General features: G+C 48.7%; 1 protein-coding gene across 2 annotated transcripts in view; it reads left to right on the top strand.

The window, feature by feature from the left end:
- The window catches only part of LOC138978972 (uncharacterized), a 37,757-nt gene extending 24,037 nt beyond the window's left edge, over positions 1 to 13,720 (top strand). For both annotated transcript variants that reach the window (XM_070351792.1, XM_070351791.1), the window contains exons 5-7: positions 10,797 to 11,094; positions 11,563 to 11,927; positions 12,543 to 13,720. In XM_070351792.1, the coding sequence (XP_070207893.1) occupies positions 10,797 to 11,094; positions 11,563 to 11,927; positions 12,543 to 13,297 (1,418 nt within the window). In that variant the 3' untranslated portion in view covers positions 13,298 to 13,720. The remainder of the gene's footprint in view (positions 1 to 10,796; positions 11,095 to 11,562; positions 11,928 to 12,542) is intronic.
- Positions 13,721 to 19,935: the final 6,215 nt, after the last annotated feature.

The raw sequence follows: 19,935 nt of genomic DNA, 5'->3' as shown, positions 1-19,935 counted from the left end.
ACACCCACCCACCTGTACTGCATTGTCACAAAGTTGTGTCACACCCACCCACCTGTACTGCATTGTCACAAAGTTGTGTCACACCCACCCACCTGTACTGCATTGTCACAAAGTTGTGTCACACCCACCCACCTGTACTGCATTGTCACAAATTTGTGTCACACCCACCTACCTGTACTGCATTGTCACAAAGTTGTGTCACACCCAACCACCTGTACTGCATTGTCACAAAGTTGTGTCACACCCGCCCACCTGTACTGCATTGTCACAAAGTTGTGTCCCCCCCCTTCACCTGCACTGCATTGTCACACAGTTGTGTCACACCCACCTACCTGTACTGCATTGACACAAAGTTGTGTGAAGAGAGAAAATGTAAGTTTTACGTCCTCACAGCAAAGCCATTGGGGGAATGTTACACGGGAAAACCCGGCTTTGTATGAAAATAAAAAATAAAAATGCGGGGGGGGGGGGGGGGGTGTAGACAGCAGGCTGCCGGCTGCTAGAGGAGACATGAATAGGGCTAGGGACCGGGTTGGGTCGACTTGGGTCAGTGCTGAAATGGTTACTTTATTGGCTGTTGGCCGAACGGACACCCGGGCTTCATATTTTTGCATGCATGTATTCGTGTTTCCAAGGCCTGAGGCTTTCGCTGTGACCCTGGGATCTTTATCGTGCGCATGCGTGCACACGGGGGTGTTCGAACACCGATGAGAGTCTGCACAAAGTTGACTCTGGGACACACATCCCGCGCCGAACTTGGGGGTTGAACTTACACTGATAATAACAACCGGTTTTAAAGCCAGCGCCTCTACCGACTGGGCAAACTCCCCCCAATTTGTTGGGGTCAAGAAGTTCCATGGAGGGCGGGGGGTATGGAGTAACACATAGTGTTTTGCTCAGAACATTCCCACCCAAGCTGAGCCGCGCTAGGGGTACGCATTACTGTGAAGCTGGCAGTCAGTGCTACCAAATGTGGTCTGTGTCTACCACTCGGTGGTGACTTAATGTGGGTCTATGTAAGCAGATGCCAGCGCAAGCAATCTGATGCAGAGTCAGGAGGCGGTTTGGTACAAGAGAACCTTAGAGGCCACCATCTCGGCCGTCTAAGGGATCTGTGTGTCTGGAGGCACATTTGGTTTCTGAGGTTCAAGCGGAGCTGTTGCCTCTGCTCCCAAGTTCCCGTGTCTGGAGGCGTTTGTGGTATGGAAGCAAACCTGTAGGTTGGGGCCTCTGCCTTTCAGGATGCCAGGACTACAAAGTGTGTGTCTTGGGACACATTTAGCTTAAGATTCCAGAAGTGGATCTGTGCTGTGCTGGGTCTGCTGCAAGCACACTAGAACCAGCTCGCAACAGTTGAGGTGAATAGATTGGTGACCAAGACCATCATCGGTTTCTCTCCGAGTGATGGGTGTGGGCGGAGACAGTCTCCCAGACTGAGAGCATTCTCCCTTCTGTAGCGGATGAGACTAGACATCTCTTCCTTGAGAGTGTCACAACCTTCAAACACGTGTGTGAGGTGTCCAGTCTTGCCACACTGACAGACTACCTTGTCCCAGTAGATGCGGCTGCTGACCGTGCGCAAGCGACGCAACAGGCTCATGGGTCTCGGGGGGAGTAGGAGGTGGTGCCCTTTCCTATTGTAGGGGAGGTGTATCCATCCTCTCTCTTCACATGTTTGTGACAGTGTCTGCTCTCTTTCCTCTCTTTTTAGCTTGGCTAACAGCAGTTTGGCTTCCTGGCAGGAGAGCCGAATGTCTGTCACTGGCATGGTTGACATAGCCGCTGCTTTTGCTGCTCTGTCCGCCATTTCATTTCCCCGGATTCCTGTATGGGATGGAAGCCACATGAGGGAAAAGTCTGTTTCTTTTGTCATAATTTGGTGGGCTAAGAAATGAATTTCAGTTTGCATCTCTCCTCTGTTCTTGGTGCCATATGCAAGTGCTTGCAACGAGGATTTTGAGTCCGTAAGGATGACCACCCCCAGAGGTGGGGTTGGCAGATCGTTTATCAGTGTGCAGGCCATGTAGATAGCAAATAACTCTGCCGAGAAGATGCTGATCCCCTTGTTTAGCTTGTATTTTCGTGTTATATCAAGTCCAGGAATCGACAAGGCACACCCAGCCTCCCTTGACTACAGGATCGAACCATCTGTGAAGACCTGTAGGTGGCTTTTAAATCATTGATCGATGTTTTCTTTTGCAACTGTGGCCAGCAGCAATGGGTCTTCTGCCTTTTTGAGGCCGTCTCCATAGTCCATGATCAGATTTGGGGCTTCAAGCAGCCATGGAGGGTAAGGAAGCGCACCCGCCTACCAGTTCTGCATTGTCACAAAGTTGTGTCACACCCGCCTACCTGTTCTGCATTGTCACAAAGTTGTGTCACACCCGCCTACCTGTTCTGCATTGTCACAAAGTTGTGTCACACCCGCCTACCAGTTCTGCATTGTCACAAAGTTGTGTCACACCCGCCTACCTGTTCTGCATTGTCACAAAGTTGTGTCACACCCGCCTACCTGTTCTGCATTGTCACAAAGTTGTGTCACACCCGACTACTAGTTCTGCATTGTCACAAAGTTGTGTCACACCCGCCTACCTGTTCTGCATTGTCACAAAAAAGTGTCACACCCGCCTACCTGTTCTGCATTGTCACAAAGTTGTGTCACACCCCCCCCACATGTACTGCATTGTTACAAAGTTGTGTCACACCCACCCACCTGTACTGCATTGTTACAGAGTTGTGTAACACACACACCCCCCCACACACCTGCACTGCATTGTTACAGAGTTGTGTCACATCCCCCCCCACCTGTACTGCATTGTTAGAAAGTTGTGTCACATCCCCCCTCCCACCTGTACTGCATTGTTACAACGTTGTGTCACACCCCCCCCCCCCCGCCCCCACCTGTACTGCATTGTTACAGAGTTGTGTCACACACACACACACCTGCACTGCATTGTTACAACGTTGTGTCACACACCCCCGCCCCCCACCTGTCCTGCAATATTACAGAGTTGTGTCACCACCCCCCTCCCCACCTGTACTGCAATGTTACAGAGTTGTGTCACCCCACTTCCCCCACCTGTACTGCATTGTCACAAAGTTGTGTAACACCCGCCCACCTGTACTGCATTGACAAAAAGTTGTGTCACACCCACCCGCCTGTACTGCATTGTCACAAAGTTGTGTCACACCCACCCACCTGTACTGCATTGTTACAGAGTTGTGTCACACCCACCCACCTGTACTGGTATTGTCACAAAGTTGTGTCACACCCACCCACCTGTACTGCATTGTTACAGAGTTGTGTCACCCCCGCCCACCTGTACTGCATTATCACAAAGTTGTGTCACACCCGCCCACCTGTAGTGGTATTGTCACAAAGTTGTGTCACACCCCCCCCCCCCCCTGTCCTGCATTGTCACAAAGTTGTGTCACACCCACCCACCTGTACTGCATTGTCACAAAGTTGTGTCACACCCGCCCACCTGTACTGCATTGTCACAAAGTTGTGTCACACCCGCCCACCTGTACTGCATTGTCACAAAGTTGTGTCACACCCGCCCACCTGTACTGCATTGTCACAAAGTTGTGTCACACCCACCCACCTGTACTGCATTGTCGCAAAGTTGAGTCACACCCGCCCACCTGTACTGTATCGTCACAAAGTTGTGTAACACCCGCCCACCTGTACAGCATTGTGACAAAGTTGTGTCACACCCACCCACCTGTACTGCATTGTCACAAAGTTGTGTCACTCCCGCCCACCTGTACTGCATTGTCACAAAGTTGTGTCACACCCGCCCACCTGTACTGTTATTGTCACAAAAGTTGTGTCACACCCCCCCCCTGTACTGCATTGTCACAAAGTTGTGTCACACCCACCCACCTGTACTGCATTGTCACAAAGTTGTGTCACACCCACCCACCTGTACTGCATTGTCACAAAGTTGTGTCACACCCACCCACCTGTACTGCATTGTCACAAAGTTGTGTCACACCCACCCACCTGTACTGCATTGTCACAAAATTGTGTCACACTCACCCACCTGTACTGCATTGTCACAAAGTTGTGTCACACCCCCCACGTGTACTGCATTGGCACAAAGTTATGTCACACCCACCCGCCTGTACTGCATTGTTACAGAAATGTGACCCTCCCCCCTCCACCTGTATTGCATTCTTACAGAGTTGTGTCACACGCCCCCCCCCCCCCCCTCCTCACCTGTACTGCATTGTTACAAAATTGTGTCACACCCAACCCCCCTTTACTGCATTGTTACAGAGTTGTGTCACACACACACCCCTCCACCTGTACTGCATTGTTACAGAGTTGTGTCACACACACACCCCCCGCCGCCCCTCATCTGTACTGCATTGTCAAAAAGTTGTGTCACACCCGCGCACCTGTAGTGCATTGTCACAAAGTTGTGTCACACCCCTCCACCTGTACTGTATTGTCACAAAGTTGTGTCTCACCCGTCCACCTGGACTGCATTGTCACAAAGTTGTGTTACACCCAACCACCTGTACTACCGGCACGGTTGGCCTAGTGGTAAGGTGTCCGCCCCGTGATCGGGAGGTCGTGAGTTCGAACCCCCCCCCCCCCCCCCTTCACCTGTACTGCATTGTGACAAAATTCTGTCACACCCACCCACCTGTACTACATTGTCACAAATGTGTGTCACACCCGCCCACCTGTAATGCATTGTTAGAAAGTTGTGTCACACCAACCCGCCTGTACTGCATTGTTATAGAGTTGTGTAACACACCCCCCCCCCCCCCCACACCTGTACTGCATTGTTACAGAGTTGTTTCACCCCCCCCCCTTGGACTGCATTGTTACAAAGTTGTTTCACACCCCCCCCCCCCACCTGTACTGCATTGTTACAACGTTGTGTTACCCCCCACCCCCCACCCCCGCCCCCACCTGTCCTGCATTGTTACAGAGTTGTGTCACACCCCCACCTGTACTGCAATGTTATTGAGTTGTGTCACACTCCCCCCCACCTGCACTGCATGGTGACAAAGTTGTGTCCCACCCCCCCCCCCCCCCCCACACACACACACCTGTACTGCAATGTTACAGAGTTGTGTCACCCCCCTTCCCCCACCTGTACTGCATTGTCACAAAGTTGTGTAACACCCGCCCACCTGTACTGCATTGTCAAAACGTTGTGTCACACCTTCCCCCCTCTCCACCTGTCCTGCATTGTCAAAAAGTTGTGTCACACACCCCACCCCCCCTCCACCTGTACCGCATTGTCAAAAAGTTGTGTCACACACCCCACCCCCCCTCCACCAGTACCGCATTGTCACAAAGTTGTGTCTCACCCGTCCACCTGGACTGCATTGTCACAAAGTTGTGTCACACCCACCCACCTGTACTACCGGCACGGTTGGCCTAGTGGTAAGGCGTCCGCCCCGTGATCGGGAGGTCGTGAGTTCGAACCCCGGCCGGGTCATACCTAAGACTTTAAAATTGGCAATCTAGTGGCTGCTCCGCCTGGCGTCTGGCATTATGGGGTTACTGCTAGGACTGGTTGGTCACGTGTCAGAATAATGTGACTGGGTGAGACATGAAGCCTGTGCTGCTACTGTTCTGTCTTGTGTTTGGCGCACGTTATATGTCAAAGCAGCACCGCCCTGATACGGCCCTTCGTTGTCGGCTGGGCGTTAAGCAAACAAACAAACAAAACACACCTGTACTGCATTGTCACAAAGTTGTCACCCCCCCCCCCCCCTTTCACGTGTCCTACATTGTCACAAAGTTGTGTCAACCCCCCCCCCCCCCACCTGTACTGCATTGTTACAGAGTTGGGTCACCCCCCCCCCCACACACACACACACACACACACACACATGTACTGCATTGTCACAAAGTTGTGTCACCCCCCCCCCCCCCCTTCACCTGTACTGCATTGTCACAAAATTCTGTCACACCCACCCACTTGTACTGCATTGTCACAACGTTGTGTCACATCCCCCACCCCCACCTGTACTGCTTTGTTACAAAGTTGTTTCACCCCCCCCCCCCCACCTGTACTGCATTGTTACAACCTTGTGTCACCCCCCCCCCCCCCGCCCCCACCTGTCCTGCATTGTTACAGAGTTGTGTAACACAAACCCCCACCTGTACTGCATTGTCACAAAGTTGTGTAACACCCACCCACCTGTACTGCATTGTTACAGAGTTGTGTCACACACACACACACCTGCACTGCATTGTCACAAAGTTGTGTAACACCCGCCCACCTTTCTCCACCTGTCCTGCATTGTCAAAAGGTTGTGTCACACCCCCCCCCTCCCCACCTGTACTGCATTGTCAAAAAGTTGTGTCACACCCCCCTCCCCCCCACTAGTACTGCATTGTCACAAAGTTGTGTCACACCCCCCCTCTCCCCCCTCCACCAGTGTCGCACCCGCCTACCTGTACTGCATTGTCACAAAGTTGTGTCACACCCGCCCACCTGTACTGCATTGTCACAAAGTTGTGTCACACTATCCCCCCCCTCCACCTGTACTGCATTGTCACAAAGTTGTGTCACACCCGCCCACCCGTACTGCAATGACACAAAGTTGTGTCGCACCCGCCTACCTGTTCTGCATTGTCACAAAGTTGTGTCACACACCCCACCTATACTGCATTGTTACAAAGTTGTGTCACACCCACCCGCCTGTACTGCAACGTTACAGAGTTGTGACACCCCCCCCCCCCCCCACCTGTACTGCATTGTTACAGAGTTGTGTCACACACCCTCCCCCACACACACACACCTGTACTGCATTCTTACAGAGTTGTGTGACACGCCCCCCCTCCCCACCTGTACTGCATTGTTACAAAATTGTGTCACACCCAACCCCCCTGTACTGCATTGTTACAACGTTGTGTCACACCACACCACACACCCCCGCCCCCACCTGTCCTGCATTGTTACAGAGTTGTGTAACACACACACCCACCTGTACTGCATTGTCAAAAAGTTGTGTCACACCCGCGCACCTGTAGTGCATTGTCAAAAAGTTGTGTCACACACCCCCCTCCCCCCCACCTGTACTGCATTGTCACAAAGTTGTGTCTCACCCGTCCACCTGGACTGCATTGTCACAAAGTTGTGTCACACCCACCCACCTGTACTACCGGCACGGTTGGCCTAGTGGTAAGGCGTCCGCCCCGTGATCAAGAGGTCGTGAGTTCGAACCCCGGCCGGGTCATACCTAAGACTTTAAAATTGGCAATCTAGTGGCTGCTCCGCCTGGCGTCTGGCATTATGGGGTTAGTGTTAGGACTGGTTGGTCCGGTGTCAGAATAATGTGACTGGGTGAGACATGAAGCCTGTGCTGCTACTGCTGTCTTGTGTTTGGCGCACGTTATATGTCAAAGCAGCACCGCCCTGATACGGCCCTTCGTTGTCGCCTGGGCGTTAAGCAAACAAACAAACAAAACCCACCTGTACTGCATTGTCACAAAGTTGTGTCACCCCCCCCCCCCCCCTTCACCTGTCCTGCATTGTCACAAAGTTGTGTCTCACCCGTCCACCTGTACGGCATTGTCACAAAGTTGTGTCACACCCCCTCCCACCTGTACTGCAATGTTATTGAGTTGTGTCACACACCCCCCCCACCTGTGCTGCAATGTTATTGAGTTGTGTCACCCACACACACACCCCCACCTGTACTGCATTGTCACAAAGTTGTGTTACACCCCCCCCCCCCCCCTGTACTGCAATGTTACAGAGTTGTGCCACCTCCCTTCCCCCACCTGTACTGCATTGTTACAAAGTTGTGTCATACCCGCCCACCTGTACTGCACTGTCAAAAAGTTGTGTCACCCCCCCCACACCTGTAGTGCATTGTCACAAAGTTGTGTCACACCCCCCCCCTCCACCTGTGTCGCACCCGCCTACCTGTTCTGCATTGTCACAAAGTTGTGTAACACCCGCCCACCTGTACTGCATTGTCAAAAAAGTTGTGTCACACCCCCCTCCCCCCTCCACCTGTACTGCATTGTCACAAAGTTGTGTCACAACCCCCCGCCCTCCCCCCTCCACATGTGTCGCACCCGCCTACCTGTTCTGCATTGTCAAAAAGTTGTGTCACACCCGCCCAACTGTACTGCATTGTCAAAAAGTTGTATCACCCACACACACACACACACACACACACACACACACCCCCACCTGTACTGCATTGTCATAAAGTTGTGTCACGCCTTCCCCCCTCCCCTCCACCTGTACCGCATTGTCATAAAGTTGTGTCACACCTTTCCCCCCCCCCCCCTCCACCTGTACCGCATTGTCATAAAGTTGTGTCACGCCTTCCCCCCCCCTCCACCTGTACCGCATTGTCATAAAGTTGTGTCACACCTTCCCCCCCCCCCTCCACCTGTACTGCATTGTCATAAAGTTGTGTCACGCCTTCCCCCCCCCCCCCTCCACCTGTACCGCATTGTCATAAAGTTGTGTCACACCTTCCCCGCCCCCCCCCCTCCACCTGTACTGCATTGTCATAAAGTTGTGTCACACCTTCCCCCCCCCCTCCACCTGTACTGCATTGTCATAAAGTTGTGTCACACCTTCCCCCCCCCCCTCCACCTGTACTGCATTGTCATAAAGTTGTGTCACACCTTCCCCCCCCCTCCACCTGTACTGCATTGTCATAAAGTTGTGTCACACCTTCCCCCCCCCCTCCACCTGTACTGCATTGTCACAAAGTTGTGTCACACCTTCCCCCCCCTCTCCACCTGTACTGCATTGTCACAAAGTTGTGTCACACCTTCCCCCCTCTCCACCTGTACTGCATTGTCACAAAGTTGTGTCACACCTTCCCCCCTCTCCACCTGTACTGCATTGTCATAAAGTTGTGTCACACCTTCCCCCCTCTCCACCTGTACTGCATTGTCACAAAGTTGTGTCACACCTTCCCCCTCTCCACCTGTACTGCATTGTCACAAAGTTGTGTCACACCTTCCCCCCTCTCTCCACCTGTACTGCATTGTCATAAAGTTGTGTCACACCTTCCACCCCCTCCACCTGTACTGCATTGTCATAAAGTTGTGTCACACCTTCCCCCCTCTCCACCTGTACTGCATTGTCATAAAGTTGTGTCACACCTTCCCCCCTCTCCACCTGTACTGCATTGTCATAAAGTTGTGTCACACCTTCCCCCCTCCACCTGTACTGCATTGTCACAAAGTTGTGTCACACCTTCCCCCCTCTCCACCTGTACTGCATTGTCACAAAGTTGTGTCACACCTTCCCCCCTCCACCTGTACTGCATTGTCACAAAGTTGTGTCACACCTTCCCCCCCTCTCCACCTGTACTGCATTGTCATAAAGTTGTGTCACACCTTCCCCCCCCCCTCCACCTGTACTGCATTGTCATAAAGTTGTGTCACACCTTCCCCCCCCTCTCCACCTGTACTGCATTGTCATAAAGTTGTGTCACACCTTCCCCCTCTCCACCTGTACTGCATTGTCATAAAGTTGTGTCACACCTTCCCCCTCTCCACCTGTACTGCATTGTCATAAAGTTGTGTCACACCTTCCCCCTCTCCACCTGTACTGCATTGTCATAAAGTTGTGTCACACCTTCCCCCTCCCTCCACCTGTACTGCATTGTCATAAAGTTGTGTCACACCTTCCCCCCCCTCTCCACCTGTACTGCATTGTCATAAAGTTGTGTCACACCTTCCCCCCCCTCTCCACCTGTACTGCATTGTCATAAAGTTGTGTCACACCTTCCCCCCCCCCCCCTCCACCTGTACTGCATTGTCACAAAGTTGTGTCACACCTTCCCCCCTCTCCACCTGTACTGCATTGTCACAAAGTTGTGTCACACCTTCCCCCCTCTCCACCTGTACTGCATTGTCATAAAGTTGTGTCATGGAATGCTTTTTCTACTGATAATGTCAAAGGGTGGCTTTAAAATGAGCATTTTAATGTGAAGGTGTCAATTTTACCCATGATCTGAACCGTTCACTTATGCACAGGACTTTGTTTACTGCTAAGGTGCGTCTGAGTCTAATGAACAGGCAACTAAGAGAACAAAAATGTATGGATGGGGGGGGTGGCGGGTTGGTCTACCGACTTTTCCTAGCAAAGAGAAACAATACATGTTCCAACTTTTGAAAAATACTACGAATTTTTTTTTCCTAACTAAAATCTGTTTAACAAAATGATAAGGAAACAATTATTGCTTCTTGCCTTTTTCATTTTGTCAGCCTGTACAAGGGACTTCCAGGTTTTTTTTTAACATTTTGGAGTTTAGCCTGCTTTTACAGTTTAATAACTCTCAATGTATCAATCTTACAGACTTTACATTTTGCAAAAGTATTTGGACATTTACGACATAAATAACAGGACAGCTGTACAATTTTTAAGCTAATAACAGCAATGTAAATATGCCTCGATATGCAGTGTTTATAAACTTATGACATTGGGCCTTCGTATTTTTGCATTGGCATTGCTTCAGCTTTTCTTGAATTTTGAAATGACGTCTTCGTTGAAGATTTGACGTATTGGGTATGACGTGTTTGTTTTATTTTAAGTCACTGGAAGCAACGATTTCAGTTTGTCCCATTACTTGGTGCATTTTGTCTTTGTCCTCTGATTTTACTGTAACTGTGATGAACTGAAGAAAACAGAATCATTTGCCTCAGAACAAGGTTTGAAACTAAAGAGTTAAACCACTCAATACAAAGGGTGAATTCTCTAAAGGAGAAAGTTTTTCATGCAGTGAGTATTTTCAGAGAAATTATTGTTGTCGTGTTTCTGATGTTGAGTTTTGTGTTCCAACAGGAAAGACGGTGGTGCTGGTACTGCAGGGAGGGAGGTGGCTGCTTCAGGGCCACGACGTGCACGTGGTGTCGACATTCTACAACACCCGGGCTGCCAGCAGAATGATAGCAGGGCAGCTAGGGATGGCTCTGAGCGCGGACCCGACACCTCCGGGCCCAACACCAGGCACCGTCGTTCTACACCAGTACGACTTCGTCAACAGGGAGGCCGACGTGCAGCAGGCCGTCACCGACCTCTTGGCGCGAGTCAAGGACGGACAGTTGCACGTTCTGTTGGATGAGGCGCTCTTTTCTAGCAGGTTGGTCTTTACGGTTTTGTGTTACATAATGTGTGTGTGTGTGTGTGTGTGTGTGTGTGTGTGTGTGTACGTGTGTGTGTGCGCGCGCACGCGCGCGTGTATATATGTGTGCATGTGAGTGTTTGTGTCTTTGCGCGCGTGTGTGTGTGTGTGTGTGTGTGTGTGTGTGTTTGCGCGCGTGTTTGTGTGTACGAGTGCATGTACTATCAGTTTGCGAGCGTGTGCACGGGCGCATGTGCATGCGTTCGTGTGTGCGTGCGTGTGTCATCGTGTTTGTGTGCATGCGTGTGTGTGTGTGTACGTGTGTGTGTGTGTGTGTGTGTGTGTGTGTGTGTGTGTGTGTGTGTGTGTGTGTGTGTGTGTGTGTCCTCACGAACCTCACCCAGCTGTTCCGTGTGGTATGAGTGTGACACGTTCCTCCCAGCCAGACACACATCTCTCACAACGTGTCTCCATTCTGTGTCACAGTACTGTGTCAGGTCAACGCAACGCTACACTGGTGGCCCGCCTGGCGGAGAGCGTTCCCGGCCTGCACCTGTGGGCGGCAGGTGTTGTTCACACCGACATCCCCCCATCACTGCGGCCTGAACCGCTCACCGTCCCTCTCCGCTGTGCTCCCTCCGTGCTGCGGGAGGTACAGCCAGCGGTTGGCCAGGCTACAGGTGGAATCCACAACTACAGCGACAGCGGTGTACCTGCCCCTGGAGACGGACTGCGCGTGATACGGCTGAGTCACCATGGCAACGCTCACAGAGGTCGGTGGCCAGTAGAGTGCCAACAGTGCGGTAAGGAGGTCGCCGCCGAGCTGCTCCGTCTTGGTGTGGGCAGTGGGGGTGAGTTGTGAAGGTCACATATAGATAGATAAATAGATAGGTAGGTAGATAGATAGGTAGGGAGGGAGGGAGTGAGGGAGGTAGGTAGATAGATACACATAGGAAGGTAGGTATGTAGGTAGGTAGATGGATATGCAGGTAGATAGGTAGGTAGGAAGGTAGCTAGATGGATAGATAGGTAGGTAGGTAGAAAGGTAGGTAGGGTAACTAACCAAGTTCCATCGTGTCATTTTATCCTGTCAAATAATTTCACAGTGACAGAAAATTCAAGTTCGCTGGGCAAGACCACAGCAGCAAGAGAGAATTACGTCATTTTAATGACGTCAAACTATAATAACGTCATGTCTGTGTGTCGGGAAATAGGTGTCTGTGACTTTCTTTTGTTCACAGAGAGTGAATATGTGGAGAGAGAGAGAGACAGACAGACAGAGACAGAGACAGACAGACAGAGACAGACAGAAACAGAGAGAGAGAAGAGAGATAGAGGGAGACAGAGAGACACAGAGAAAGAGACAGAAACAGACAGACAGGCACGGACAGACAGACAGACAGTTTATTTACAGTTGCCTACACCTGAAAAATATTCTAACGGTCACAACGGTCTTTTCCACACAGGTAGCAGCCTCCCCAACAGTCCCACCCCACTGAGCTACCGCGACGTGTTCATCATCACGCGGAGTTCAGAACTACAGGATGACATCGAGGATGACGCAGGCCAGGTGACGTCACGAGCTAGCGGCGTGGTGCGCGGTCTGCGTGATGAAGGCTTACCGGTGTGTGTGCTGGGGGAACAAGACTCGATACACAACGAGGCGAGGTGGGAGAGAGATGTGGACGACATGGCGGTGGCGGCAACAGACCGTGTCACAGTAACATACTATGGCTGGGTGCAAGGCTTGGAGCGGCGTGTGGTGGTGATGCTGCCAGGCAGGGACAAGGAGCGTGATGAAGGAAGGAGGGATGAGAGGATTGATCTTCGTGACAGACTGTTTGCAGCATCGCGCTGTACCAACACAGCTCATCATGGTGGACGTGCCTCCTGTCACCACCGCCACTTCCACCGCCACCTGAACCACCGTTGCCGCCACCACTATCCCCTCCACAACCACTGCTACTACACACATTACCGTCATTGCCACCACCACTACGACGACGACCACCGCCGCCACCATCATCTCCGCAACGACTGTTACTACCAATATTTTTTCCTCCGCCTACAGCTACTCAGTGATCACAGCCGCCACCACAACCACGACGACGACAACCACTGTCTCTGTACCTCCCACGTCACCATCACCATCGTCAGCGCCGCCTCAACAACCAGCTGTTCTAACGCTGCTACCGCCACTTTCATCACCGCCCCACCATGACTTAGGGTTAGGGTTAGAGTTATCATCAACAACACCAGCAACAATAACAACAACAACACCACCACCACCACCACAACATCAACAACAACCGCAGCAACAAAAACAACAGCAACAAGTATTGACCAAGAACAACCGAACTCAAACCACGGGAGCAGTTTTCATTTTATCTTCCAAGGATCAGAATTCAGCTCGTCAAGTCTTGTGACGTCAAACCTACAATATACGTCATTATTTCTGTGTATTTTTTGCTTCAAATCAGATCTATGCTAGCTTAGAAAGAGAAACTTTTGCGGGAAAACTGGAATTAGAAAATATGGAGACAATATTTCATGCTTTCTCCTCCATACGCACAATGAACGTCTCTCTAGCGATGTTTTTGTTAAATGCTGACCTGTAATAAAACAGTTGACATCAGCCTCGAATTGCATCACAAGTTTGGAGAATTTGATACCTTATGTCTTTGAACATTTTGACTGCTAAGAGTACTGACATTTAGACTTGAAAAAGACAGTGCAGTCTGATGAAAACCCGATTTCTTGGTGATTTTATCGGTAATCTTTCCATCCTGATAACTGAAATAGTGCCAGAGATTGCAAGACTTCAAAATGCAGTTGAAACACGTACGGTAACCAGTCGACTGAGTGATCCCAGAAATGCTTTTTGCGTGTGGATCAAATGCTACGTAAAAATCAATGAAACCACTTCTGATGCAGGGGCGGATTAGGGGGGTGGTTACAGGGGTTCCGGAATCCCCCCTCGGCTGTAAAAAAAACAACACAAAACCGTTTGTGAATGTTGTTGTTTCTGTCTGTAAAGCCGGGGGAAGTGTTAATTGTTTAATCAGTATCATTGTTGTACAGTTTTAACTGCCACTCCCATGCGACATGTCTTTTTTCTAACCATACTATATGATGTTGGGAGCAGATATCATGGAAGATAAATTGCCATTATTTAATACTAACTTTAAAAGAAATAATGAGTGGCTGCAGGCATGGGAATTGTCCGCCGAACGGCGGATTTCCGCCGAATTTTTATTTTGTTCCGCCGAAAAAGCAAAAGTGTCCGCCGAAAAAATAAAGGGGGGAGGCAAACAAATGAAGCACCGGTTACTTTTGCCTTTGCGCAAAAGCCCGCGAAAACTGTCCGTACTTTGTTCACGCACTGCTACCGCCCGCCTCAGTTACTTGAACTTTAGTGAAACAGCTCGCTGTTGATTCGCGGGCACGCTATAGGATTCGTAGTGTACCTTTGTCTCTAAAAGTCACAAGGCTACAACGATCTGTGTGTGAGGCGAGATCAAAGGCAGGTCCATTGTGATAGCTGGATGGCCTTGTTTATAGACACTGACCTTCTTTCTAGGGGTCATTGACTCAGTTTTAGCTATGAGAGGTGGTTCCCCTTTCATATGAGAGAGGAAACACTTCCTGCACCCGGGTCAGTGACCGAGTTTAACCTATGGGGAGTTTAACCTATGGGGCGGTCTCTTTGATGTCTTGAGAGGAAACTTGGCCAGGGTAGTACATGCACCAGAACTGGTGGACACCATGAAATCGGAGATTGATCGGAGATTGATCAGAATGTACATGTACATGCTTTTACACGACTTTTTAAATTTTACTTCTAAAATTGTGACAGTAAAGTGAACATTTGAACGATGCCTTTCTCTATGGATTATATTATGAAGCTGTTGAAAACATGCAGAGATTGTACTCTCCAAGGAAAGATCGATGGGACGATCATTTGAAGGTGAGTGGGAAAACTTGTCTTAAGACCATTTAGGGTTGAAAACTCCACAGCGAATTGCTGATATAACGAACTAAAATTTATCTCCCTTGAGATTCGTTGTACCCGGACTTCACTGTATAATACATATATATGTATATAATTTTTTTTTCTTCAAAAAAGCAAAAATTGGTACTAAAAACTCTGATTCTAAAAACAGAATTTAATGGCAAACTTGGAGCTCAGATGACACCAGATTGCACCATCTGGGTTCTTTGGAGAATTTTTTTTCCGGGGGGGGCATGCCCCCGGACCCCCCTAGTAAGGCTAGGCGCTTCGCGCCGTCGACTTGACGCTTCGCGTCTTCAGTTATACATTTTCCGCCTTTTTTACAATTTTCAATTCCCATGCCTGGGCTGCTGACACCTGTTGATCATGTTTAAAATCACGCATAAGCCACAAATTGTAATTAAGATAGCTAAAATTCTTCAGCTTCAGGGGGGTTTTGCCCCCCCCCCCCCCCAGACCCCCCAACGGGGCGTTGCCACAGTACCCCACCTCTACCGACCCCTGGACCCCAGGTTGTAACCCACCCCCCCTCTCCCTCGGGCTTAACTGCTCCACCCCTGAGATGCAATGTTGAAAGACCAAATCTACTTGCATCATACAGAATAGTTCACAAGTCTAAAAATAAGCTAAAGATATTCTGAGGTTATTAGTATGTTTCTTCCCTACTTTCACCGCAGTTGCTGGCTCGTGGAATGCGTGATTGCTGGCTCGTAGAGTGCGTGATTGCTGGCTCGTAGAGTGCGTGATTGCTGGCTCGTAGAGTGCGTGATTGCTGGCTCGTAGAGTGCGTGATTGCTGGCTCGTAGAGTGCGTGATTGCTGGCTCGTAGAGTGCGTGATTGCTGGCTTGTAGAGTGCGTGATTGCTGGCTCGTAGAGTGCGTGATTTACACGGGCAGACATGCTGCACACAAAGCGACTGCTCTAACGCAACTCAAGCTTACATCGCCAGTCAGTGCTCAAATCACGATATGGTTTCCTTCCAAATTCCCGAGGGTAAAGGGGGATAATCGACTTGTTGGTGATCTCGCATGAGCCACTCTGCTCTGGGCCTGGACCGGAGAGAGGGTTCACTGCCCCTTGTGGCTTTTCTAGACACTCCCCTCCCCCCCCCCCCCCCCCCCACCCCTTCCTCTTCAGAAGTCCAAGTGATTGTCGGAAGAGGAGAGAATTCACCAGCCGGGTGAGCTGCAGCTCACTTTGGATCTAGTGACGCGGGGGTCGTCTTTTTATTTATTTTTTTTATTTTTTTTAGGAAACATTGCGAAAGGCCTGTTTTAAGCAAAGCTGATATCTAGTCATTTTTCTTTTAATAATCTTTTTCCAAACTCGTTCACAAAAACCAACTGTCACACTGCTCTCTGAGCAACTCTCGCTGCATCTTAACACTAACAGGCCTACACAACTGCCTCTGCCACCCCTGTCACGAGCGACACACCACCTCTGCCACCCCTGTCACGAGCGACACACCACCTCTGTCACCCCTCTCACGAGCGACACACCACCTCTGCCCAACTCAAAGAAAAAGACAAAAGAGAAACATTTGTTGGTAACAAATAAATAGCTGATCCATTAGCCTCGTACAAACGATAACCTGATTCATTTTCGACCTAAAATTCAGTCTAACGGCAGAATGCTCAAATACTCGACACCACTATTATTATCTATGGGCAGCACATCGTTTTTCACACCCCGACGAACATAGCAAAATCTGCTGAAGAGACTTTAAAAAACATTAACCACCCCACTACAGTAAACAATAACCACCCAACTACAGTAAACATTAACCACCCAACTACAGTAAACAATAACCACCCAACTACAGTAAACATTAACCACCCAACTACAGTAAACAATAACCACCCCACTATAGTAACACTAACCACCCAACTACAGTAAACATTAACCACCCTACTACAGTACACAATAACCACCCAACTACAGTAAACATTAACCACCCAACTACAGTAAACAATAACCACCCAACTACAGTAAACAATAACCACCCAACTACAGTAAACAATAACCACCCAACTACAGTAAACACTAACCACCAAACTACAGTAAATAATAACCACCCCACTACAGTAAACACTAACCACTCAACTACAGTAAACACTAACCACTCAACTACAGTAAACAATAACCACCCAACTACAGTAAACAATAACCACCCAACTACAGTAAACACTAACCACCCAACTACAGTAAACAATAACCACCCAACTACAGTAAACAATAACCACCCAACTACAGTAAACACTAACCACCCAACTACAGTAAACAATAACCACCCCACTACAGTAAACAATAACCACCCAACTACAGTAAACAATAACCACCCAACTACAGTAAACATTAACCACCCAACTACGGTAAACACTAACCACCCCACTCCAGTAAACACTAACCACCCAACTACAGTAAACACTAACCACCCAACTACAGTAAACAATAACCACCCAACTACAGTAAACAATATCCACCCCACTACAGTAAACATTAACCATCCAACTTCAGTAAACAACAACCACCCAACTACAGTAAACACTAACCACCCAACTACAGTAAAAAATAACCACCCAACTACAGTAAACAATAACCACCCCACTACAGTAAACATTAACCACCCAACTACAGTAAACACTAACCACCCAACTACAGTAAACATTAACCACCCAACTACAGTAAACACTAACTACCCCACTACAGTAAACACTAACCACCCAACTACAGTAAACAATAACCACCCTACTACAGTAAACATTAACCACCCAACTACAGTATAAAATAACCACCCAACTACAGTAAACACTAACCACCCAACTACTGTAAACAATAACCACCCCACTACAGTAAACACTAACCACCCAACTACAGTAAACAATAACCACCCAACTACAGTAAACAATAACCACCCCACTACAGTAAACATTAACCACCCCACTACAGTAAACACTAACCACCCCACTACAGTAAACACTAACCACCCAACTACAGTAAACACTAACCACCCAACTACAGTAAACATTAACCACCCAACTACAGTAAACAATAACCACCCAACTACAGTAAACAATAACCACCCAACTACAGTAAACAATAACCACCCAACTACAGTAAACATTAACCACCCAACTACAGTAAACACTAACCACCCAACTACAGTAAACATTAACCACCCAACTACAGTAAACAATAACCACCCAACTACAGTAAACATTAACCACCCAACTACAGTAAACACTAACCACCCAACTACAGTAAACAATAACCACCCCACTACAGTAAACACTAACCACCCAACTACAGTAAACAATAACCACCCAACTACAGTAAACAATAACCACCCAACTACAGTAAACATTAACCACCCAACTACAGTAAACACTAACCACCCAACTACAGTAAACAATAACCACCCAACTACAGTAAACAATAACCACCCAACTACAGTAAACACTAACCACCCAACTACAGTAAACACTAACCACCCAACTACAGTAAACACTAACCACCCAACTACAGTAAACACTAACCACCCAACTACAGTAAACAATAACCACCCAACTACAGTAAACATTAACCACCCAACTACAGTAAACACTAACCACCCAACTACAGTAAACAATAACCACCCAACTACAGTAAACAATAACCACCCAACTACAGTACACATTAACCACCTAACTACAGTAAACATTAAGCAAGTCCTGAAAATGTTACGAAACTTTTGACAAGGCTGTTCATTAAAATGTTCAAGCCAAAAGAAAATCCCACCACACCAGCCTTTACATCAGATACCGACCTCTCAATGCGCCCTTCTCGCTATTGAGGCAGATCTGTAACAGAGTCTCTCCTCTCGACAGCACAATGCCATAGGTAGTTGGGGGACAGATCAAACTCTCACATTATACCTGATGACTTCGGAGGTCGATATGGATTTGAGAGCAAATATACTGCAGTGAAACTGTCGTTCACAACACTTTCGCGACGGGAGGTGACTATATTAGTAATAGCGCTGCAACGCCCACGGACGGGAAGTGACTATTTTAGTATTAGACATACAAGGTACACGACTCGTCATTGCTTCCCGGTTTTTGAAGCTTGCAGTAAATTGAGTTGTTTCCCTTGATACACGTGGTTTTCTCTTCCGGCTTGATCAAATTAGTGCAGATTTGCGTGGTGTTTTCGAACAAAAAAAATGAATCGAAGGCGAGCCTTGTCACGGGAGGAGATTCTCCGGATGTTGGATCTTGAGGATCCTGTAGATCATGATACATCGTGTCGTTTTAGCCTCAAGAAAGCGATAATAGCAGTGATATTGAGGAAGAACAGTCCCGTTGTTGCTAGTACGAGTCGGCAAACTACACGTGGTGGGGGTGATACTGCTAGACGAACATGTATCTCGGAATCGTGCAGGAGCTATGGGGGCGTGGCAGCACTGATAACAATGGATGGCTGGAGCCTTCAAATCCTTTTGGAATTGTTCATAGGTGTACACTTTACAGTTGGTACTTTGTTGGGAAAATGTGACTTATATTCAATATGGATTACCTAGACATCATTTGGTGAGTGTTACAGTTTTGTTTCATTTGAGTCAGGATGCTGTGAGTGAATGCGTGATTTGCTTGTTTTTTTCTTTGTACTGTCTCCTTATTTCTGTGTACAATGTTAACAATATTTCAGCTAATTCATAGGTTTTACACCTTGTTTGGTTATAACATTATTTATAATACTTTCTGTTAAAAAATAACTTTTAAAAAAAGCAGTGGAAAATAAAACACACACAAAAAAACGTTAAAAAACACAAATTATCCCCCTTTCACCCCCCTTTCACCCCCCTTTG

This window comes from Littorina saxatilis, linkage group LG10, assembly GCF_037325665.1.
Source record: "Littorina saxatilis isolate snail1 linkage group LG10, US_GU_Lsax_2.0, whole genome shotgun sequence".
Taxonomy (NCBI): Eukaryota; Metazoa; Mollusca; class Gastropoda; order Littorinimorpha; family Littorinidae; genus Littorina; species Littorina saxatilis.
This window is presented reverse-complemented; position numbering and strand designations above follow the sequence as displayed.